This window comes from Myodes glareolus, chromosome 20 (assembly GCF_982192425.1).
Source record: "Myodes glareolus chromosome 20, mMyoGla1.1, whole genome shotgun sequence".
NCBI classification, from domain to species: Eukaryota; Metazoa; Chordata; class Mammalia; order Rodentia; family Cricetidae; genus Myodes; species Myodes glareolus.
The window spans coordinates 28989856-29015980 of record NC_142045.1 but is presented as its reverse complement, the minus strand read 5'-3'; the positions used below and the strand labels follow the sequence as shown (position 1 = coordinate 29015980).

The 26125-nt window shown below is 34.2% G+C and overlaps 1 protein-coding gene across 3 annotated transcripts in view; it reads right to left on the bottom strand.

The window, feature by feature from the left end:
• Positions 1 to 26125, bottom strand: part of Nbea (neurobeachin) — a 515411-nt gene that overhangs the window by 316145 nt on the left and 173141 nt on the right. For all 3 annotated transcript variants that reach the window (XM_087899501.1, XM_087899503.1, XM_087899502.1), the window contains exons 28-30: positions 24405 to 24573; positions 22359 to 22454; positions 6407 to 6845 (exon numbers count right to left, since the gene is read on the bottom strand). In XM_087899501.1, coding sequence (XP_087755627.1) covers positions 6407 to 6845; positions 22359 to 22454; positions 24405 to 24573 — 704 coding nt within the window. The remainder of the gene's footprint in view (positions 1 to 6406; positions 6846 to 22358; positions 22455 to 24404; positions 24574 to 26125) is intronic.

Sequence of the window (26125 nt, the reverse complement as noted above, 5' to 3'; positions counted from 1 at the left end):
TAATTCACTTAAACTGTCTCTGTAGATGCCAAGAAAGACAAAGGGAACACAGGGTACAGTAACATAGTCAAAACATCATCAAACCCAGTACACTCCGGGCATGATAAAACCAGAGATTACAATGGAATACTGGACTCGTAAAAGTTGGCAAGTTTATAATTATTTTTCAAAATATTTACTTTTTTCTTTTAAGTGGTATAATCAGAATAGATTCTCCAACAAACAGAAAGAAAAACACAACACCAACATAAATAATTATTCATTTTTTTAAAAAAAATCTTAGTTCTATGACTAAAGAAACAAGATCTGCTTATGAACACTTCTTTATTACATCTATTTTTATGTTTTGCACTAAAGTCAACATTAGCAATCTAATGAAGGGAGAATATTCCTATACTAAGCTTATACTTTTGTTTAAAAGAGGAAATCTATGTAAATTGTTTATCAACATTATTTTAACCACATATTTTATTTTAGGGACATTCTTTTATTTTTTGACAAAAATGCTTTGGAGGCAAAATATTAAAATTAAAGAAAAATATATTACTAGTTTGCCCAACTATATCAAACCTAGTAATATGAACACAAAACACATTTGAAAAACAAGAAAGGATGACATTTAATTATGTAATGTTAACCATACTGGTCTCTGTTAGTTAAGGAAGCAATATAACTGTAAGATTCCTATAATAATGCAAATTTACAACAATTTCTAAAAGAAATGTAACAAGAAAGATTTACAAAGAACCCGGTTTCTTAGTTTATTGCCTTCCCAAGATAAGCATGTGAAATACAGAGTTTACTTTTAGCTAAAAATGGAAGTGTGTGGGAGCAAAGCTTTACTGGCAGATTTGGACAAAGCTAACAGTGGTGCAGTTAGTGCCAGCATGACTAGAACTATCAGCAAACCATGGTTTCCTGGTGAATCTTCCAAGAGAGGCAGTGTTGGTGGCAAATCCTGCCACTTACAGTGTTGCTTTCCAGATGACAACACTAAGCTTTACTTTTAAAAAGAAAACCATCAAAGATGTTTTTACTCAATGATAAAAGTCTGGTGCAATCTCTACACACTGTGTTATACTGAAGTGTGGTTTGGAGGATTCCACATATTTTTATATGTATACATATACCAACTGGTAACTCAGGGTAATCCAATACATCTTATAATCTTCACAGACACCATGAGGAAATAAAAGAAAACAGTTTTTGTACATGTAGATAAGAACACATATATAAAGAATACAACATAAAATTTTAAAAAAACCAAATTCTAAATTACTTTATTTAATCAGAACTAAACATTTCTAAAATTTGATGTTGATATTTGGCACTAACATGGCTGACTAAAATGCACTTAAAACCTGAGAGGGCTTGAAAAGGAATTCTAGACACAAAAAATACAGAATTTAACACAGCCTGATGTTTGTTGGCGGCATGCCACAGTTCCTTTAAGAGAGGTTTTCCTGATTCAGCAGTAGCAGAAACATAGCCGAGTGTTTTGAAATGCCAGCTTTCTGGGCCAGGCTGCCAGCTTGACCTCTGGCTCTTTCAGGAGACTGAATATTTAAATGGGGTTTGTAAGCAGCATGTGGCTTGACACAGACCCACTGCATACTTAGAATTGGGGCAGTGATTGGATTTCTACAATGTTGGCCTGTGCAGAGCAAGCAGGAAGTACCATATACATATATACCCTGGCCATGGCGCAGCTTATATTCTTAAGAAGCACTTGCCATTTTAAGAAGCACACCTAGATAGAAAATAATTACAGATATACAATAAAGACAAATTCAGATGAAAAAGACCTCTAAATGAGACTCGGTGTGTTAAAAAAAAATGGATGTAGGCTTATGAAAGAGAAGAAAAAGAGTATAGAGAGTTACAAAAAGAAGTAAATAGTTTAAAAAAATAAAATAACATCTTTAAAGAGACAGAATACATACAGTCACAGATTACAAGATGTAAAGGAAAATAAGTCACATAAAGATGGAATATGCAAAGAGAGTCTGGTATATTACTGTGTTTTCTTTGATATTTTTTGACTATGAACGAGCTAAGTAATGAACATATGTATTTCAAAGGTATCTTGAATTCAATATTTGAGTCTAAGGATATGCTGCTTTGGAAAACAGGTTCTTCTTTTGTTTCCACAGAGGATGAGAACCTGTGGATTCTTCCAGGTTAATATGATTTGATGGACTAAGACCCACTGAAAGGTCACCTTGAACAACCCTCAAAAAATTACTTCGCCTATTAAACTGCAGGAAACAATTTGGAGAGTACTATGCCCAAATTCCCACATAATGTTTATAAATGTTTCTTTATATTTAAAGGGGGATATGTTATAGAGATTTGAATTGGAATGGATCTTGGTTCATTGATACAAATTTAAGGTCAATCTTCTTATACGTGTATTTCTGCTCTTGATTAAGATATTGTGATTGTGTAGTTCAGTTAAAAATGTAATGTATAATTAAGAAATATAGGTTAATATATAATCATATAAAATAGTCAAGCTTATAGTCATGTTAGTTAGATTTTTCTAGATGTACAGAGATGTCTTTCAGATGGTTAGGTATTCTTCAAATCTTTCAGAGATATTCAGAATATGGCATTTAAAATGTTTTAATAACTTAGGACTTTTTATGACAATGAGATATATTTGATCCTGGCAGCACCAATAACTTCAAGAGAAAGATGGGTACTGAAGAAGCTTCGTGTAGAGTTTGCTAGCCATTTGTGCAAAAGCCTGCTCTTGCCTGGAATGCTTGATGAACTGGACAAGCAGGACCCACAGAGAAATGACTGTTGAATCTGCCTAAAGGTGAGACAATCTTTTGGGGTTTCTGCTTCATGAAAGAGTCTGCAAGACCTTCTGCAGGATACAGAAGTAACTGACAAACTGCCAATATAGGTGGAACTGTCTTTGAATTTCCTGTGTCGTGGAACAGTGTGCCAGATACTATGGGCCCGTAGGCTGAAGATGTATGCCCCAATGATACAGAAAAACTCTAGGTGGCTGTTCAGGCAGAAAGAAGTCTCTGTCAATTTTAAAGTTTTGGAAGTTGCTTATAATGCACTTCTTGTTAACTCAGGCAATATTGTATCCTTCTGGAGTCTTTGATAGAGTTGAAGAATAGATATAGTTTTCCTTAGTCATGATAAAAGAAAAAATAGATATAAATATTGTAACTGTAATTCTTGCTTGATAACTGTTTTGCTCTATGTAATCTTACTATGCTAAAATTAAAACCTTCCTTTTTATTTAAACAGAAAAGGGGAAGTGATGTGGGATTCCTCTCTGAATGATGTGATTACCATTAATAGCAGGTCAGGACTTAGGTAGGTGGGCAAAACTAAAGTGAATGCTGGGAGGAAGAAGGCAGAACAAGGAGAAACCATGTAGCCCCACCAAAACCAGACAGAACCATAGCTGGTAAGCCACAGTCTTGTGGCAATACACAGATTAATAGAAATGAATTAAATTAATATGTAAGAGTTAGCCAATAAGAAGCTAGAGCTAATGGGCCAAGCAGTGATTTAATTAATATAGTTTCTGTGTGATTATTTTGGTTCTGGGTAGCTAGGACAAACAAGTGGCCTCTTTCAACACTTTCATAAATTTTAAAGCACCATCCTAAGTGGAGAGATGAGTGAAGAGTATAGATGAGTGACCAGAACACTAGTCTCTCCAGTTTTATTTTAGCATGTCATTTTATACTCTAGAGTAAGCATAAGAAATACGTGATTGCAATGACTACAGCAAACCAATAAGCAATTGGTTAGCAAAAGAAATATCACAGATGATCTCAAGTACAATTTCATTGTGCTAGTTTTGAGTTCAGATGATTGCTTTCCAGTTAATTACATAGTGCTAGTTTGGGTTCAGCAACTGAATTTACAGCTATTTCAACTAAAAGTAAGAGAAAAATATTTTATGTAAAGAATAAGCCTTGTGGTAATTCTGTTTGACACTGGAGCTTTCTGGACTTTCATTCTAAAGGTTGTCATCTTAGATCCCATTTTTCAAGGAATTCAATCTGTTGTTAAAAGACATGTCATAACTTGGATTTCAGACTTCAGTGTTTCAGTAATATGTTTATATACCTCATAATGTAATTATAGCTACCTTAAGACAGATAAGGTAAATCAGCAATAAACTGGAAATAAAATTGAAAATGCAGCAGCAGTCCAGGAGTTTTTGTGGGGATGATGTCTCTGAAAAGCTGATCAAAGCTTCAGAGTTTGAAGTTAAAATTTTGATGTTGTCACTCTCGATCTATTGAAAGGCTGACAGACAATCAAACCCGTCTGGCTGGCTGGCAGCTCATTTTGCTGGCAGGTGGCAAACAATTAGACACACCAATTTGTGCCTCCTGATGACATTAAAGCATGAAACTAAGTTGTATGCAGGGCCTAGTGATTTGTGTGAAAGCATTTCAAAAATAATACTCCTTGCCGTGGCAACTCATTTCAGACTGCCACCTCCCATTATGGCTTTGAGCAGTGAAGACGACAGACTTGAGTTACGTGCAGTGGAAGGCCGCTTCTGTTCAATCCGTCATCAGTGCCCCCTGAGACCTCAATCCCCTCCTTTCATCAATATCACCTCATCATTTACATTTGCTAGTACTTGAGCTACTGCATATATTAACTACACTGGAGACTCTTTCCCAAAAGAAGAAAAACATAAAAAACATGCTTTCTGCTCCTCTATTTCATTCTACTTACACAAGTTAGAATAATGATTCCACTCCTACTACATTTTACATAAATCTTACCAGGAACAGAAGAAAAGTACTATTGTTTCAAAACTATATTTGAAAAGTTTAAATTATGTACAGCTAGTAACCATTCAGATGCCAGTTGCAATTTTTAATGAAAAAATGATTAAAAATACAAATTAACAAATTTGTTTAACTATACTGAATCCTCTTCTGAAAAAATCTCAGAAGTTCCCTAGATTTATTCATTTGTATTTTGACAAAATTTAAAGATATAATATTAAATTGAACAACTTCAATTACCTTATTAGTTTGTTATTTAGTATATAGACACTGATAGTTTTATGTGCATATAGAAGGTATAGATTAACACACACACTCATAGGCACAAATGCACTCATACTCTGTAAATATAAATTGGACACGTGAAATAGAGATGTAATGTGAAAGACCAGAAGAACCAATCACTGTATAAATAAACATGAAAACACAGAATTAACAACTATTTAATAAAGACTACTCAGAAAAACATTTTCTCCATTTCATAATCTTATAATTTGCCACTTTTTAGGAACTTTTATCATGACACATCTTTTTATGATGGTTATTGGTGAAAACTACATTATCTAAGTACTCAGTAATAAATTAATATTACCTATTATATATTTTGCCTATATATTGATCTTGATGTTTTAGTTTCAGAAACATTGATTCCTAAACTAAACCTTTATCACTAAAGCCAAAGGCACTTGCTGATCAATCATCTCTCTCATACACAATTTTTGGTATGAAGATATGTTTTAAATATCACCAACAAACATTTAATCTATACAGTAAGCCAACACCTTATTTGGTTTAAATATCAACACGTAAACATAACTGGAAAGACAAAGTATGAAGTAAAAACTAGTACTCAGACACTCTTGCTGATAATCAGTGAACACTTGCAGTATTTTTCTGATGCTGAACTTGATTTAAATTGTAAGATATATTAAATGCAAGAATTTTTCATATCTACAACACTTTATTTTGATTCTTTGAACTATTTAATTGCACATATAGTGCATTAGAAAAAGGAATCAGTTGCTTCTAAATCCTTGAATGATTTTATATTTAAATGTAGATATATGGGGCCAGGTTCTAAGTAGTTTAAAGTCGGAAAATGCTTTTCAAAAATATTTATTTCCAAATACCTGGCAAAACAAACCTTTTATACTGATGGCAGAATTATTACAGAAAAACAATCACAAACCTTTTGTAGTTTTCAATAAAGATCAACAAAGTTTAAAATAAAAAGTTTAAAATAAAACGTGCCCAGTTAAAGTGAGTTATTAATCTTCAGTAATTATTACATATATTATAATATAATAGAATTTGAAAGTCAGGAAAGGCAAAAGAGAAAAACAAATTCCCCCAACGTGTGGCAATTCTTCAGTGGCAGACTAAATCCGATGCTATGTTTACCATTTCTAGTGCAATGTGCTACTTGCCACATCATGTCTCATCCCAGGCTCAATCTGTGCACTTACAGTTTGACAATATGTTATATGTAAACAGTTTGTAATATGAATTGGCAATGGTAAGTAACAAGTTCTTGAGACCTTCCTACAGTTTTCCAAATTTACAGATTTTAATATTTCTTCTATGGATAGAGCACCATGGATAAGAAGCATGGTACATACCTGTCAAAGGAATGAAACTGCATAGGAAGAATGGCTTGTGCTTCTCTCTTCAGTGCTGGATCTGGGTATGGAACAGGCTCAGGGCCACATTCAGCAATCTCAACTGGGGCAGCCACAAGACTTTTTAGTATTTCCTTGACATTAATGCCTTTGGTTTGACTAATGCTAGATATAGATGTTGCGGGTTTCAGCATTTCACTTGGGTGTTCAGTTAAGCTCTCATGTGATTTCTTTACTTCGGATGACAAAGTGGATAAAAGTTCACTCATTGCATCAGGACCTGCAGCAGTCTCTAGATCTGCCCCATCTAGGATGCTAGCCACTTGCTCTTCTCCCATTCCGGAATCTGTGTGAGGAACTGAACTTTCTAGCTGAATATCTTCACCAGGGGTTGGCGTTTCCTTCTCCTTTACAGTGTCTGGAAATGTAGTAGGTGTTTCTGTAATGAAAAAAATTGGTCTAATCAAAAGGTTTCATGTGCAGGTAAGAAGCTAATCAAAGATCCATGGGTCTATCCGAACATGCACAACTCATACACAATATCCATATGCACCTGTTGTTTTCTTTAGCACATATTAAAACAATCACATTTCTTAAAAAAAAACTGTCTGACACTCTAAAACACATGTCTTTAAGAGCATACCTTAATTTTTTTAAAGCAATCTAATTTCTTAAAGCAACTAATTTTTTAAAGCAATCAAAAATGTCATGTCAAATTCCCACTATCCATTCACTGCTTGCTCTCAGACTACATACAAGAAAAAAATCCTGCTATTTCCTTAAAAATTATTATTGTCCTTTAAAAAAGTTATTTTAATGTCTTTTTTGACATTTCAATAAATAAATGTCCAAAATATTTAAATTAGCTAAAGACATTATTGTAAATTACATACATGATTGTGAACTTTTTAAAATGTTAAATATGTCAAGTGATTATTTCAAAAGGATACATTCTTTATATACCATAGTGTGCCACCAGAAATTAGTCTATATGTGCTTTATTATCAAACATTTTCGAAAGTTTTGCCTAATTTTTGTGAATGAATATTAATTTCCAATTGTAAGACAGAATCAGAAACATCCATTTATCTTCATCAACAGGAATTGTGCATGTTATTAATTAAAATGGTTGGAAAGAAAAATATCTTTAAAATGACAAATCTGGGCCAGTATGGTGATTCAGTACATAATGGTGCTTGACACCAGTCTGATACCTGGAATTTGATTCCTGAAACTCACATAACAAGAGATAACAAACTCTAGCAACCTGTCCTCTGACTTCTATACCTACAATGTGGCATGCACTGGAATGTGCTTGTACATGTAGACATAGAAAAAGACAAAGACACACATACACACACATACACAAGGTTTGGGATATAAATAGATAGTTCTTAAAAGGTTCAATTCCAATGACAAAAGTTAATATGATGAAGTATTTCACAGAATAATTCTAAAAAGCATTGAAAAATGTACTTGATTTTAATTTGTATGTATGCATGCATGCATGTAAAACAGTCTTTAATGTAAAATCTTTTTGGAGGGAATGGGGTAAAAGATAGGGTTTCTCTGTTTAGCCCAGGCTGACTTGGAACTCTGTAGACCAGGCTGGCCTTGAACTCTGAGACTCACATTCTTCTGTCTCTTGAGTACTGGGATTAAAGGCATATGTCACAGTCACCTAGTATAACTTAAAATCATTTTGGAGATGAAAACTAAGTCATTAATAGATTTTATGTGATTTACATTATAGTAATTTGCTGAAATTGTTGATATTTGTTTCTATATTTTAAAAGGTTGTATCAATAAGAAACTGAACAGAAAATGGCAGTCCTGATGTCAGCTCAGGAAGCATCATGAGACAAGCTAATGAAAACATAGAGGAATGCTGTTTCAGAGATACTGTCCTACACACAGATCAAACCTGCTGCAAGTTCGTCCACACATCAGGGTGAACAATCATGTAAAGGTTCCCAGTAACAAACTCAAGTCTTGGGTTTGTGGTTAAACAGTTGCCAGTCTTGTGAATGCAGACGAATACTAAGATATGAACATGATTTCAATAACTTTCCATATTAATGTCAGAATCATTTCAGCATACTTTCAGAGGCAAAGAAACTATTCTGATTAGACTTACACTGAAGTTTATGGATTAATTTACAAAAAGTTAACATGTTTTTATTTAAAGTCTGCACTGTTCAATATTCATTTAAATAGGTAAAAATACACATATCCAATAATGTAATGTTATATTACAGTCATTACTATACTTATTAAGTAGGTTTAGTTTTGCTTATTTGTCAAATTTTCTCAAGAATTAAAAAAAATACTCTGAGAATTAGGGAAAGAATATTTATTCCAACACTGAATAATCAAAATTAAAAATATATTAGATGTCTCATGTACTGTTTAAAGACTAAAAATGAAAAGCTTTATTAGTTTTGAGAATGAAATCTCAATAAGATCAGGGAAAGCACCAGGGAATTGGAGTTAAAATTATAGCTAAGATTTAATAAAATTAAGACTAAAGTTAAAATTATAGCATTAGGAATGAGGAAGACATAATATTATGATATTATATTGGGAATACAGATTATAAAAACAAAGAATGGTAATAAACCACTGATAATGCAAATAGGAAAACAGTTCAGAAGATACAAATTCAGTTTTAGTCACTGGAGTTTTCAGAATTTCTGGAACACTTATGCATGGAAACCAAGAGAAGAATAGCCATAAATTGTGATGATCTTAACACAATGAGAATAGATTTTGAAAGCTGATACATAACCTAGGGATACAGACTAAGGAGGGAATGTGGCTGAGGCCATTCATCTTCAGCAAAATACTAAGAGAGCACTGAAAGTCTCCTGTACTTGTGAGCAGTTAAGACATTTCCATAATATAAGACACGGAATGGAAATGAAATGAAGGAATTTTCACAATGACAATAAAACTATGAAGTGAGTGACAGTTATTAACACGGATGAATTTTATATCACAGTATAACTATCAGAAAATATCTGGATTATACTCTAGCCCTCGGCTAGATTTACAGATGTGGTCCAGAGTTTTGGACTAATAAGATATCCCACTATATTATAGTATATTTCAAATTAAAAGCTACAGATAAATTCTAAACACTTAAAATTTGTATTAGACAAAAAGTTAAGTATTTTCCCAGTAAACATACTATACAAGAAAACAATATCTTTAATTTATTGTCCAAAAGTACCATACTCAAAGATTTTTCTCCAAAGTTATTTATTTATTAACTTGTTTGTGGGGGGGGCGGTGTGGGGGAGAGAGAGAGAGGAAGGGGGGAGGGGAGAAGGAGAAAGAGAAAGAGAGAAAATATGTATGAAGCATGCATAAGCTAAATTGGCCAGAGAAGAATGTCAGATTCCTGGGAGCTGGAATTATACACTTTAATGGAAAGTCCTTGTGGTAGTTTAAATGTAATTGGACCCCATAAGCTAATTGGGAGTGGTACTATTAGAAAGTGTGGCTTTTCTGGAGTAGGTGTGGCCTTGTTTGAGAAATTGTTGAGGTGAGCTTGGAGGTTTTATATATGCTCAAGCTATGCCCACTGTCTCAGTCTACTTCCTGTTGTCTGTGGGATCAAGATGTAGCTCTTTCTCCACTCTCAGCTCCTTCTCCAGCACTGTGTCTGCCTACATGCCACCTGGTCCCGCCATGATAATTGATGTAGGAGGGTCATCTGTCTATGTGTTGCTTTCATTGGTTAATAAAGAAACTGCCTTGGCTTTTGATAGGACAGCAGCTTAAATAGGCGGAGCAGACAGAACAGGATGCTGGGAGAAAGAAGCAGAGAGCCGCCCGTCATGAAGCTGCCAGGTCAGACATGCTGAATCTTTCCCGGTAAGTCACCAACTCGTGGAGCTACACAGATTATTAGAAATGGGTTAATCAAGATGTGAGAATTAGCCAATAAGAGGCTAGATCTAATGGGTCAGGCATTGTTTAAATGAATACAGTTTCCGTGCAATTATTTTGGGTAAAGCTAGCCAGGCAGTCAGGCTCCAGGCGAGACAAAAAGCAGCCCACAGCTCCTTCTACAGATAATAATGGAATAAACCTCTGAAACTGTAAGCCATTCAATTAATGTTTTCTTTCATAAAGATTTACTGTGGTCACGGTGTTTCTACACAGCAACAGAAACCCTAACAAGATAGTCCTGGTGTGGGTTCTGGGATTTAAATATCTGTTCCTCACAAACTGTAGCAAGTACTCAATTGTTCTAGTTCTATAGCTAAATGTCGTTTTAATCTTACTATTTCTTTCTTATCCAGTCAACTGACACTTAAACAGCATTAAAAATCTCTCACTTACAAGATACATAGAACTCAGTATGTTTTGGCTTCCAAGTTATGATGAAAATCTATGAATTTTTAATTACATAGCGCATCAAAATATTTACACATTGATTAAAGTTTTAATTTTATTTACTGAGTCTGAATGATTTTAAAATGGAGTAATGATTTTGAAATTTTAATAAATATTCTACAAGTATTTTAAAGCACACCCTATGATCATGTTATATAGAAGCACAAACAAATACTCAAAGAAAACACTATAAGAGTAATTGAAAAATAATCAACAACAATAAAAAACCTGATTACTAGCCAAAAATCCCCACTTAATCTCTCACTGCGTTCTTAACATCTCTTACAGAACATGTTCTCAATTGACTCTACAGTGCAACTTCCACAATACGTCTGTTTCCAGAATGCTTTTGTATTTACTGTGAGGGTTTAGTACAATGACTTTAACATAAAGGGGTGTCTATATAGCAAAAGTAACAACAGTACATGGAAGTTTTCAATAGCTCTCATGAGATTTGGTAGCAAAGGCCACAAAAAGCTGAAACAGTACTAGACAGAGTTAGCTGAGTCTTCTCAGAAACAGGCAGTTGAATGCCGGATGTCTTTTAGTGCTTTTCCTTCAATGTAATGAATTCAGCTAATATGTACTACAAAAAAAATGAGGTTAAGTTCAACAAATGACATGAGATTTACAAGCTTACCTCATCACATTTTTTCCCCTCAAAATTCCTGTCTCACAGTGATCTCAATATGTATGACATATTAAAGTGCTCAACTTGCTGTTTTCCAAACTCTCTACAAAGGACTAACTAAAACGTTAGCACAGCACTGAGAATTAAGTTAAGCATCTACCTCTTTAAATATCAAGCAAATGAAACACTTGGCCTAAAGTAAAATATGAAAGTCTAAAACTTGTACATGAGTTACATTAGTTCCAAAAGTAAAAGATTAACTTATATAAAAATTATTTTTAATTCCCAAAGTAAAAATAGTACATAAAAAGATTTTTTTAAAAAATCAATGTAAATGTTTGTTTTATATACACTACACAAAGTGAAACTGCAAAGCAGAGTAATTATCCACAATTATTTCCTATGATAGGGATATGAAAATAACACATCCTTGGGAATTCAATCTGTTAGTAACAATAGAGCAGACAAAATGAGATGATACAGTCACATATGAAGAAACCCTTTCAGTGTTATGATCATATTGACAAGGTATGGGCCACACTGATTTTACCCTACTTATGGTGCACTAAACATTTTATATATTATTTAAGCCATTACTGCTTCCAAATTCTTTCATAGTTTTTTTGGGGTTTTGTTTATTTTGTTCTTTTTTTCCTACCATTTCAAGACAGGGGTTCTCTGTGTACTCCAGGCTGGCCTCAAACTCAGAGATTTGCCTGCCTCTACCTCCAGAATCCTGGGATTAACGGTGTGCGCCACTATACCCAACTCATAGTTTTTTGTTTTGTTTTTTAGCTGCCCCTTTCTTTTCTCTCTTGCAAGACTCTCAGTATATGCACACTGGTTTATTTCATGTTTGAAGTCAGTGAGACTGTACTTGATCTGGACAGTCATAAGAGGCCTAAATTCAAATAAGCTAACTCTTCTTGCTATCATCTCAAACTTCTCAATCCCCTCTTATTCCAGTTACTATAATTTCAACTCTAGAATTTCTACTTGTCCTTCAGTAAACAACATTTTACTTCTGACCCTCTCAACCACACAACACAACATGTTGTGACCTTATCCTCATACTTTCCACTCTGCAGAAGACATTCTTTTTAATTATTTGCACATACCCATAACCGCTTATTTAAAATATACATCCAATATCTGGGCTTTGTGAGTAGCATTTTCTGTCAAATATTTTTCCCCACTGTTTGTATTGACAACACATTTTGGTTCTTTGCTTGTCTCAGAGATTTTAATTAAAAAAAATACATTTTAAATGGCACAGTCACCTGGAAAATCCAATCCCTTCCACATAGTCTGTTCTTATTCTGTTTATTGGCTTTTTGAATTACTATTGCAAAATATATTTTTCATTATCTATAGTCAAAAATATTTCTGCTCAGTTATGCCAGTGATCATCTAATGGTTGCAGACTTTGCCTTAAAAGTGGTGTAGGAGGGTCTTCTGTCTATGAGTTACTTTCATTGGTCAAATAAAGAAACTGCCTTGGCCTTATGATAGGACAACAGCTTAGATAGGCAGAGTAGACAGAATAGAATGCTGGGAGAAAGGAGGCAGAGACAGAGAGCTACCATGGAGGCAGCTGCCAGGTTAGACATGCTGAATCTCTCCAGGTAAGCCATGAGCTCGTGGTGACATACAGATTATTAAAAATGGGTTAATTAAGATGTGAGAGTTAGTCATGAAAAGGCTAAATCACCCGCTGTTCTCTATAGGCTCTGGTTGTATGCCTGGACATCTGCCTGCACTCCTAAGTGTACAATGCACAGGTCAGCAACAGAAAAAACTGGCCTTTCTGATCTAGAAATATGGATCTCATTACTAAATACTCTTTTTAAGATGTTAGCCAGGTGATTTTGTTCTTATTGTTGTTTTTATTGTTGTTGCTGTTACAAATTGTAGCTGTAGGTGGTAGCAATGCAAATGGAATTGCTGATGATGTTTCCAACAAATGTCTGGGGAACAGGGTGTTTACCTCCACCCAGTCTATGAAGGAAGGAAAACAATGACAAGTTCTATGAATGGAGATTTTAAGTTTTTTCTCAGCATCCCAGAATCTTCAATGCTCTAAGAACTCGAAACCTTATCCACCACCCTACAGTGGCTACTCACAGTTGGTTTTCACAATCTCCACCAACCACCACAGTTGCCTAACCTCTGCTTTCCAAAGCTACTACACTACTGGAGAAAAAAGAAAACAAAAATGTAAGGTAACCTATTACTCAGTTTCAGTTTCTTATTCTCCTTCCTTGAGAAATAGAATTCCACAGATTTTTCTCTCTGGATTGGTTTACATCTTTTATTGAAGTTTTTAGAACACTGAGGAAGTTGATTTTAGACATTTCTGCCAGTGCACACAAAGCCTCTTCTGGAGAAGCAGTGTTTTGCAGAGTCAAGGTCTACCTCTAAGTTATGTTTAAAACTAAACTTTAAATGTAGTTTCAATTTCTACATCTTGAATAAATTACATAAAAAACTAATTACAATGTTCATTTTCACTTTCATTTTGTCTTGAAATGTTTTTAATGTATAGAAAACAAACATTAACACTAATAATAAAATGTTGCACAAAATGGCATTATACATTATACTAAATGTATTATTATACAATTATGTATAAATAAATACATATAAAATGGTCAAAACATTATAATATATATGCTATCAACTAGATTAGTAACAGTTTGAATATTAGGCAGTGCAGTCTTTGAAATTAAGACTTACTTCTACTTTCACTCAAGATTTATTTACCACTTGCTACTACTGTGTATTAGGAAGAATCATTTCCATTTCTTTGGCCTGGTTCCATTTTCTACAATACAGATACAGAATCATACATACATTACAGTGGCTTTGAATATAAGAATACATAAGAATATACAGCAGAATATATAAGATCACAACAAACTTTTGTGCTTGCTGCTGCCATCATCATCACTGTCATACGCACCATAAAATACAGAGCCCCTGGGCTCTAGCACTGCCAGTTACTCGTTCTACTCATCTATAATTTCATCTTCTAGTCCCTAGCTTGACCCCTTTTGCCTAAAAAAGCAATTTCTCACCTTCACCTTCCCTCACCACTCATTTCATATTTTCATTCCTCAACAAGTACTTTGAGGTATTTCTTTCTGTTTGGTGTGAACTGGAAGTTAAAATAGGAAAGTAATGAGAATTTAATCAAACTGATCAAATTGCAATTATGTGTTCACAACTAACTAGTTTTCCATGTTACCTCAGACAAATTAGCGACCCTCTAAAATCTATAGAGACTATAACTGAAAGATACTAGTAGTCTCACATCTGTTACAAGGATCAGGAAACCTGTCAGGTCATCACTTGTATTGTCTCCACACCCGCATCTACCTCTAGTCCTCTACTCTATCAACTGGCTCTTTAATCACCTCAGTGCTTCTCACCTGGGTTACTTTCCTCTTTATCTCTACAACCCCCCCATCATTCTCTTAAGCAATAACACCTCAAGTCAGAAGCAACAGACTTATAATTCAATGTCCTGCATGAGCCTCTAATAGGTTTTCCATTGTACCTACAATATTCTTTTGAAATCATCCTATGTACAAGACATACATATGTATAATAACCCATCTCTACAATATCTAAATCTTATTCTTGCAAAACTTGGAAAGATTTGCTCTTACATGACAACATTAAATTTAAGGGTCTTGAAAAGGAAGATTACCTTGGGTTACTCAAGTGAGTCCTTTGAGCAGAAAATCTTTCCTAATTTTGTTCAGAGGAAAGTGAGAAAACAAAAGAATGTTTTGATGATACATGGAAGAAAAAGGCTTTGACTCAAGGAATACGACTGCCTCTAAAAGACGGAAAAGGGGAGGGAAACTGAACATTCCAGAAAACAAACAAGGAAACAAAAACAGTCTTGCTGATGTACCAATTTTAGCCTAAAATAACTCTTGTTATACTTTTAACTAAAAGCTCTGTAAGATAATACAGAGCGATTTAAGTTCTTAAGTAATTGTTAACATTTTATAGCAAAAGTAGAAACCAATAAGGTATTATCCTTAGTTTTAAACCATTTCCTAAGTAGCTTTTTATAGGTACTACATGATCTGGTTCCTGTCTGTCACTGAAGAAATTCTGAAAGCTTCTTTCCCCCTTGATTATTATATTAAACCAACAGACAATACAAAATTTTGCAGGACATTTGGCCCACATCCCAGCTTACCTCCAATTATCATCTCCATTCTTTTCCCAAACTAAGCAAATATGCCCAGCTCTCTGCACAAATAGCACTTCTGTGAGGCATACCCAAAGCCCAACCCAAATTATGTTTCTTCTCTTAGGTTTTTAAAACTTAAAACTTTATTCCTTTCTATATACCATGACTTGCAATAATACATTTCAGTATATAATTTCTAAGTGTTTACCTTATATCCTAGACCAATTCCTAGGTCTTCTAGGAATATCCTAGACTTCTTCAGATAGACAGACACTTTCTGTTCATTTTACACATGCTTACAACACAGTAAGTAGGGAATTACTCCTAATAGATACAATGAAGGAAATTATGATGCTCACTGAAATATGAAGTTAACAGAAAGTATAAAAGAGAAGAGAGACGTTTTGATTAATTGAAAACAATTACATTAAACAAGTTAAGAGTGTAAGTTTTCCCCTTTAAATAAATAACCATTCTATTAAACATAAAAAAGAAATCATCATGAAAATAGACATGATTTCAACTTTACATATCTGAAATATACATTATTTTCAGCATTAGTACTCAGAGTTGGAGAAATGATAACAATACATTAGAATACCTACAAATAATGACTCAATTATAAGATGGACTCTTAATCTTTAAAACTCACTGTGATAGTAAGACAAAATAAGTGATTTTATAATCTGAAAGAGTGAATTTTATTATGTAAATGTAACATTTTCATATAGTGTACTTACAATAAATAAAGAATAACAAAACCTTTGTATTTAAGCTAATGGTATACCCATTTCCTTCAAACAATACTAAAGAGGCTTTACTGCAGAAAGGTAAGGAAGACTTTTGTGCTATAGAAAGCACACAGATTTAGATACTCACCCTTCCAAATTCTGAAGTTTGAGAAGTTTACAATTTTGTTTTTATCTAAATTTACTTAATTATTAGTAAATGTTAAATATTACTCATTTGTTATGTCTTACTTTTCCTTTTTAGACATCTGTTTGCTTTTGTTCATTTTTTCACATTAAGTTATATGTTCTTTTAATTTATATGTAAGAGGTTTTTATCTATGGAAGATAATAACATTCTTATGTGTGTGGAGGGCAAGTGGGTGCATGCTTACATGGGTACACATGTGTGAAGGGGTGCCCATGTATGTATTTGAGAGCATACGTTGAAGCCAGAAGCAACCTCAGATGTCATTCATCAGGAGCTTTCCACCTGTTTTTTTGAGAGAGGGTCTCTTTGACCTAGAACATACTGATTTGGCTGCGTTATTTGCATAATATGCTCTATGATCCTTCCTGCTTCTACCTTTACAGTTTTAGGATTACAAACCTGCCACCACACCCAACTTATTTTTAACATAGGTTCTGGAGACTGAACCGAAGTTACCTGTTTGGCAACTATTTTACAGACTGAGCTACTTCCCCAGGCTAATCATAGACATATATAACATTATCAATTTATATTTACATAAAATTTTGCTAATATATTTTAGACATGACATATAAGACACTTTTTAACTTTTCAAATATAAAACAAAATAAAACTTGGAGCCTGCATATAAATAAGGACATGGAAAACATTTTCTACATTTATATATTTAGTATGTGCGTGTGTGTGTGTGTGTGTGTGTGTGTGTACACATACCACTACCCGCATGAGAGTGTGGATATCAAATGACAACTTGCAGAAATCGATTCTCTCCTTCTACCATGTAGACATCAGAAATAAAACTCAGGTCTTCAGGCTTAATGGTGAGACAAGTGTTTTTACCTGATGAGGCATCTCTTCAGCCCAAGAACAACTTTTTGACACTAAGACATTATGTTGTCATCTATAAAGTTCAAGCCCCAAAACCATACAAATAAGTTCCAAGATAACACACACACACACACACACACACACCCCTCATAATGTTTTAAGTACATGTATGATTTTGTATTGAGCCATATCCATAGCTTTCCTTGGCTACATGTGATCCCCGCCCATGGATTAAACACACCCGAGAGAACAGTGTTTCTAATTATACAAATATTTACTCTGAATATTCTTTACAGTGAGAACACAGTCCAAGAATGGAGTCTTGTGACAATTCTGAGTGTTTGTTAAGAACACTCCAAAAAACAAACAAGAGTCATGTAACCTCAGCTTCTTCAAAACACAGAATTGTTCTTGGACTATGCTTTTGTGTTCCTCCCAGGTATAGCAGACAGGAGTTTACTCCAGCTATTGTTATTCATATGCTTTCTATGGAAAAACATGTTTTGGCCATGTGTGGCTTGTTCCTGTGGTTGAATACCTTGCTCATGTGATTTTTCTTAACCCCTAGAGTATAAATTGGTTACTGCATGAGATTTTAGTCCTCTTCATTTTAGACACCGCTCTTCCAGGTTCATGCCAACAACTAGAATGGCGAACACACTACAGTCACAGTTTCATTGTTATCATTAAAACTTTAACACATATATAATTTATGTGGCATAATGAAGGGTTGAGGAAGTATAGAGTTTCCTGGCTATACAGCAAAATTCTACCTCAAAAGAATTAAAACACAAAACCAAAAAAAGGACAATATAGTTTCCTTTTGAAAGCTATACTACACATTCCTATGCCAAGAAATACTTCTCCCACTCGACTAGCAAACTAATAGTTAAAATATATAGAATGCACATGTACTAGCATACAAATGTAGCCTACTTTAGACTTTCAATGCATCTGTCTTTTCTTATAACAGTTCATTATCTCACTTGTTTCCTGTCTTATTTACCCTGATCAAAAATTATAAAAAACTAACATGAAACATTTGTTACACTTATCTAAACTTATTAGGTTTATTAATAATGTTAACTTACAGCTTTATCATCTTATAAGACACGTTATCAAGTAAGATTTTTGTTTGGGCAGGTTTATTAGCAGGATAATACCAATCCTCACCTTTACAAAATACTACTTCATTTTCTCACTAGCTTACTAATTTACTGGACAACTACTTCCGGCCCTCACTGTCACATGGAAGACACTGAGAGATGCCTTGCATCTCTAAAAAAGAGACAGCTTTGATTTGACATAGCACTACCAGTCTGAGTTGGAGCAATTAGGCAAGAAAAATGAAACAAAAGCATATAAACTGGAAAAAGTCATTTCTGCAGATGGCATGTTTTTCTACACAAAAAACTTTGTAAGATCACACACACGCACAACATGCACGCACACACGCACGCACGCACGCACGCACGCACCTGCCAGCAACAAAAAGTGAAGTAGTAAACTCATGGGATAGAAAAATTAAAACAAGACACAAAACTCGGCATCATTTTTAAGAATATACTATCTGGAAAAAGTAACTTAAAAAAGTAACTGGAGAGCAATCCTACTTAACCATGAAAATAAACTAATGAATACACTAGTGAAAGGTAGATTAAAGGTTTAAAACCTGAAACTAAAACCACTAGAAGAAAATGGAAAGCAACTGTTGGCATAAATTTTTCTTTTTAAAGATATTTTAAAAAATGAACAGAAACATGGGCAACCACAACAGAAGGAACAGAGTGAGTAGAAAATATCTTCTGAATAGCAATAAACAAACAAACAAATAATCAAAGAGAGAATAAACAACCAACAGAATGAGAAAAATTCAAAATAAATATAAGCAGCTAAAAGAACTTTGTAACAATAACAAAATAAAAACAAATAACTTCTAACATGATCATAGAATCTGCAAAAATATATTTAGAAATTAAAAAAATGAAAAGTTATGTATGACAAAAGGCATATAGTAATCAACTAGAAACAACAACTAAAACTACAATGAGCTATCACCTAGCTTCAGATGGAATGGAATAATCAAAATGATGAAGCATGACATCACAAAAACAGAGAAAGAAACTCCACTGTTGTTGGCAATGTGAATTAGTCTAGGAGTTGTAGAAAATAGTATGGAGATACTTCTAAATAAAAATAGATAAAATAGGACCACCAAAGTCACCAGCAATTATGTCTTGGTCCTATGTACAAAGCAATGGAAATCAGTAATTCAAAGAGATATACAATGTTCTTCACAATGTTCAAGATGTGAAGTAAACAGAGGACTGTGTGTGATTATGCACCTCATAGAAAAGATGAGGTACATATACACCATCTTTGTTATGAGGTACATATACATGATGGAATATTATTCAACCACAAAATAGCAATAAAATCCATTACTTGCGACAACGTAGACAAACTCAAGGGCACTGTCTAAAATGAGTTTATGAAAGCAGATGTGAAAGGATGAATACCCCATGTTCTCAATCCCACATGCAATTTAGAAAAAGACAATTCACTGGGTACTGAATGGAATTATTACCAGAGACTAGGAAGATGTTAGTCAAAGGGGACACAATTATAGAATTGTGTAGATATACTTTACAATATAATAACTACAATTAATAGTGAGATACTGCTGTCATAAAATTTATGAAAAATGTGTTTTAAATATCCAATCAGTTCTAATGTTTATCACACAAATATGAACCACTATCAAGTGAGTGGTATCTGAGAAGTATGATGCAATCATTCTACACTGGATATAAATCTCAAAACAGCACACTCTATATCATATAATAAGAAATCAAACAAATCTGTCATGATCACCCTCTGAAATACACATTCTAATAAACCATAAGCAGAAGAAAGGAAGTAAGCAGACAATATGTTCAAGAGGACGGCAGTGAGGGAAGGGCTGCTGCAATTATATTTGTAACTTCCTTTTAGTACAGCACAGTCAAAGAAAATGGTTGAAATAAAGAACAGTATGGAAAAAGAAATACAAATATTTTTTAAAAAAAGATTTATGTATCCATTATTTTATGAGTGTTTTACTCTTTCTGAGTAAATTATATAGTGCAACACATGTATGTAAGCACTTGTAGAGCAGAAAAAAGTACCAGAGACATCTGCTTCTATCTCCCAAGTGCTAGGTTTAAAGGTGTGCACCCACATGCCCAACTACATTCTAGCGTTCATGTTGTTCTTTGATCCTAGCGACATGTGAAAACAGTGTCATTCTCCACTTGGAAACACATGGTTTATGAAAATGTTTTAGAACTTCACCAAACAGCCAGTCCTATTCATCTCCAGAAAGTAAAACCACACTGGTTTCCTACTCTGTAGAAAAACGAAGCGTTTACTTGCAGGTTCTGTTGTCACCAACAGGATTTTCACTTGAATAACCAGGGCATTATCGCATATAATTAAGATCATTTTTGATCTTGTCAGTAATACAGACTGGTAGTTTACATTAACCTAAAAGTAATTATTTTTTATTATCATTACAAAGTATTCCAGATAAGCTAAATTGTTGCAGAAGTGAATTTCTCAGTGAGCATGAATATTCCAAAGCACACTCCTTAAATCTTGGCAATTACTCTAGATGATTTTCAGTCACTCAGGAATATATTTCTTCACAAAACAAACTGCATACAATATTTATGCTATTAATTTTCACAAAGAAGTTTTCATTTCTCATAATGTTAAAAAGCCCATTACTCCCAACCCTCAAAAATATAAGAACTCATCCAGGTGTGATAAAAATCGCACTGCTTGTTCTAAAGTTATCCTAGGACATTGTTAGTTAGGTATGTGATATTTCCAACTACGGTTTCATCTGGGCTCAGTGTCCTCAAAATTCATTCCAATTGTCAACAGAAATCACTGCCTTCTTAAGTCAAGGCTCAATTTCCTATTTTTCTTGCTGGAGTGAAGCTGAGCAGTGCTCTTAGCTCCTTAGTTGCTGTCAGGGGCTTGCTCACAATTCAGTGTGTTTCTGAATTCCTCTTTTGCAACCTGGATTACCACTCTTACATATTAATGTGACTTACAGTGGAACCAATTACAGGAGGAAAACCCAGCATGTTCAACACACCATGTGTTGTGCAAGGTGGGCACACAAGGAAAATCTTGGGACCACTAGAGGGAGAGCTCTGACAAAACTCTTGTTCTGCAGCAACAAATGTTTTGTTAATAAGACCCAGAAACGTCATAATTTTGGCTGCTGTATTTTTCATCTCTAACATTTTTTTCATGATTTTCTTTATGTGGGCTCATTCTCTCCTCAGTGTGTTCACATTTCCATTACTTGAAGCAAGCCTTCAATACACTTATAATGACTGTGTTTTAATGTCTTCATTTGTACCATTTATTGTTGCTTACAAATCTATTTCTGTCCAATGATTTTTTTTCTGCTTATGCTTGCATTTTCCAGTATCTTAACATGCTTATTAATGAATTATTGGATGTTTAACATTTAATGCAAGACTTTTTTGCATTCCTTTAAAGAGTATTAAGACTATGTTTTGACTAGATTTCATAGACCAGTTTGTCCAGAATTACTTTCAATCTTTTGTTTTTCCTAGTTAAACTGCAGATTGCTAGTTTAGCCTAACTTAACTACACTACTGTGGTATAACTGTTAACACCTAGTGTACACCAGCATAGTGAATATTAATATAATATAATGCCTTAGGTACCCTTCATTTGAAGATATTAACCAAAAAGTATAATGGAATGCAAGAAAAAAAGCTATACCAGGTTCTCAGTAGTCACATTATAGAAATAAAACACATTTTCTTTATATATTTATATTATACCATGAATATTCATTTTAAAACAACTCATGAAACAAAAATACCAAATGAGCAGTGAGACAATGTTAGTATTACCTTTGTAAAATGAGTGGGGAAAACTCTGCTCAGGCATTAGCTTTGCAAGGAGTCCATGATTCAAACTTGGATGAGGGATAGATGGTATGACCACAACTGTGGAGAAAATCATGGAGCCATATTTGAGGAGGAAAAACAGTAATATAGTCCACACCAAAGACTCACGACATTTCTATATTACTGTAATAGGCACACAATATTAAAGAACACATCTCTGAGAATGGGAAAAGAAACTTTAAGAGAAAGGAAGTAGGTGATATACTCACTGAGTAGAGTACGATTAGCAACATACATAAAACATATACACAGACCAGAAAACTAGACTTAGAAGATTCACTATAATAGTGCTCATTTTATACATATAGTAACATATAGTAAAGTCTGCATGCTTTAATAGGACATCAATCTGAATGATAAACTGATATTTAATTGGCAGAATAAAATTAAAGTAGTAGCGTAATAATGAAATGGTATGACCTGCAAAGAAAATCCTGGCTAAATAGCAGGAAAAAGCAAATGAGGTTATTTCCCTTAACGAGATACAGTGGTTTGACCATAAGTATCTACTCACTTTTTAGCATCCATTTATAAAGAATATGTGTTGACTTAATAAAGAATCCCATGTATAAATTAATCCAGTAGCATACCTACAGTATGCTACATTTTAGACTAATTTAACTATACTATTGTCATATGACTATTAATATTTAGTGTATGCCAGAACAGTGAATATTAACATAGTACATTAAGCACCTCCAATTTGAAGATGTTAATCCAAGAAATATAACGGAATGGAAGAGCAAAAGCTATACATGGTTCACAAGAAATAGCCATTGAGTTATCAAGATTATAGTACAAACAACAGGAAAATATCTTGATGTAAACACTTGGTAGGAAATGCAAATAATTAGTTGCCACAAAACATATTTATAGTTCTCAAGTACAGTAGGCAAGGCCAACTGCTGGATCATGGTCCAAGAATGGATCTGTGTGAGGAGAATTCTGAGTGTCTGTGAGAACACTCTGAGAAAACAAGAGTCTTTCCTCAGTTTCTTCAAAACACAGAACTGTTCTTGGAATGTGGTTTTGAGCTCCTCCCAAGTATAACAAATAAGAGTGTGTTTACTTCTGATTACTCATTATTGCTTGCTGCTGTTATTCTATCAAATGTTTAAACTATCTTTTATATGCCTCGATAAGAAAACATGATTTAGACATATGCAGCTTGTCCTTGTGATTGTACACAATGAACTCATGAGAACTTTACTCGTGTGATCTTCTCTTAACCCTTAGAGTATAAATTGGCTATTGTATGAGACTTTAATCCGCCTCATTCATCAGGGGCTCCATTTTCCCAGATACCACTGCCTTTAGAGCAGAGGCAGCCAATAGTGCAACAGCTCCTGCAAGGTCAGTGTCCTGCAAACGAGACCAGTATAACCCAAGGATGTTCACTCTTGTCTCTGATGTTACTTCTTCATAACTCTTTTAGTTACAACTACATTGTATAAACTTTTTCCAACTTGTACAAAATTGAAAATGTCTATTTGCATACTACATAATTGATGTAACATTTAGATGTCGAATTAAGTGTTCACTTAGTAGCAAAAAGACAAGGAGAGGAGAGAGCAGGGAAGGGAGGGAGGGAATTTTTTAATTACGCTGTAAAGATTGGTATTTTACCTTATTGTTACCTTGAGAATCTATATGAGGACCTCCTATTTTCATGCTTATTAAAGTTTCACAATAAATGTGTTGAAAAGCATGTGTCTATTGCATAGTAAATAATAGTATAACCAAATGATTTGTATTCACAAATGGGAAATAGTAACCACAAAGTTGCACTGACACACGAGAATGATAGCAAATATATACAGACAAATCCAGTATATTTGTGTCGACACAAATACAAATACTCTACCAATTCCGTAAATGTCTGAAGTGTCTATGAGTACGTACAGTTCAAACATGCATGGAGAAGTGTTAGTGAGAGAGCAGGAAAGAGACAGATACTAGTGAAACGACAAGTAATGGAAACCTAAGTACCTGTACTTGTTGGCGAATTTATTTCTTGTCTGATGTTTCTACCTGGTTGGCTTCCAGTTCTTGCGGTCTCTCTCTGTGGTTCTAATATGTCCCGATACTTAGATACCATCAGAACAGAGATGAAGTAAACAACGGCCAGAGCTAAGAACTGTGCCTGCTTGCTATCATCCTGTGTAAAATGAAAAAGCAGTTGGACACTCAAAAATTTTAAGATAGAAATACACATACTATAAGAAACTATTTTTGTTATTAGACCTTAAGCTTTGATTTAACAGGTGCTGGGAAGAAAGGTAGGGGAACAGCCCAGTAGTTAAAACACTTGCTCCTTTTATAGAGGACCAGAGTCAGTGCCAGCTACCCACTCCAGGTGGGTCAAAATGATCTAAAACTCCATCTTCTGATCATCTGACAGGCTCTCTGGCTTCTTTGGGCACCAAACATACATAGCCAACACAGACACATTTATATTACCAATAAAAATAAAATTACCCTTGGGAGCCAGTCCAGATGGTTTATTGGGTAAAGACACCTGCATTTGGTCCTAGGCATCCAAATGGTAGCAGAAGACTCTATAACATTGTCCTCTGACCTTTGCCCGTGCACTATGGCAAGTGAGAATGTGTGAAGATGTTGTGTGTAACACACACACACACATACACACACACACACACACACACACACACAAACACACACAAATATAAATATAAATTGAAAGAAAATTCAGAGTTGATAACTGAATTGCTTACTAAGTACCATGTTAAAGATACACACAAGGGGCTGGAAAATAGCTGAGTAGTTAGAAGGACTAGCTCCTCTTCCAGAGGTCCTGAGTTCAATTCTCAGCAACCACATAGTGGCTCACAAGCATATGTAATGAGATCAGGCGCCCTCTTCTGGCTTGCAGGCACACACGCAGATAGAACACTATATGTAATAAATAGCTCTCTCAAAAATAAAAAAGACATACACAAAACGTCTAAAATGCTTCATCTGAGTTATAGGTTAAAAGAATTTTAAAAGGTAACATAATAAGATTTTGTTCAATGTGCTACAAAACATCACCCTTTCCCTTACCATTTTAATCTATGAATTTCTTATAAAACATGCAGATAAAAAATTACTGCCCTGAATTTTTCTAAAAAAACAAGGATTTAAGCATTATAAATAAGATAGGTTAATAGAAAAAATGACAACTATAAAACATTCTACTACCTGAGCAAGAAGATATGTGGATTGAAGATGGCAGAAATAATATCAACAATGGTAATCATAAAATAAGAATTTCATGCAATCCCATTGTAAACCAGAATGTTATATGGTAACATGTGTGATGAATAACTAAAGTTCTGTTGGCATTAACAGGTAAAAAGATGTAACAATCCGTTTTCTGTAAGGGAAAATGAATTCTCAAATACTACATATATTTGAGGTGTTCATTTCTGTATCTAATGTTGAATTGGTGTTCTGCCAGAGTACAGTAAAGCAAGAAAATGTGTGAAAAAATAGGAAAATAATTAGGAGAGGAACTGAGGTCTGGTAGGAAAGAAAACATTGTAGCAGGCTTGTTACCCAAAACTACATTGAGCTGCCTATAACCAGAAGCTGAGATAAGCATCTCTGGGGGAAATAACACGAGGCTAAGCCAGAAGACTTCTCAATACGTCCTGGTTAGACCACATCTTGTAAACCTTTCATCAGCTAGTATGACTGGTGTTTCCAAA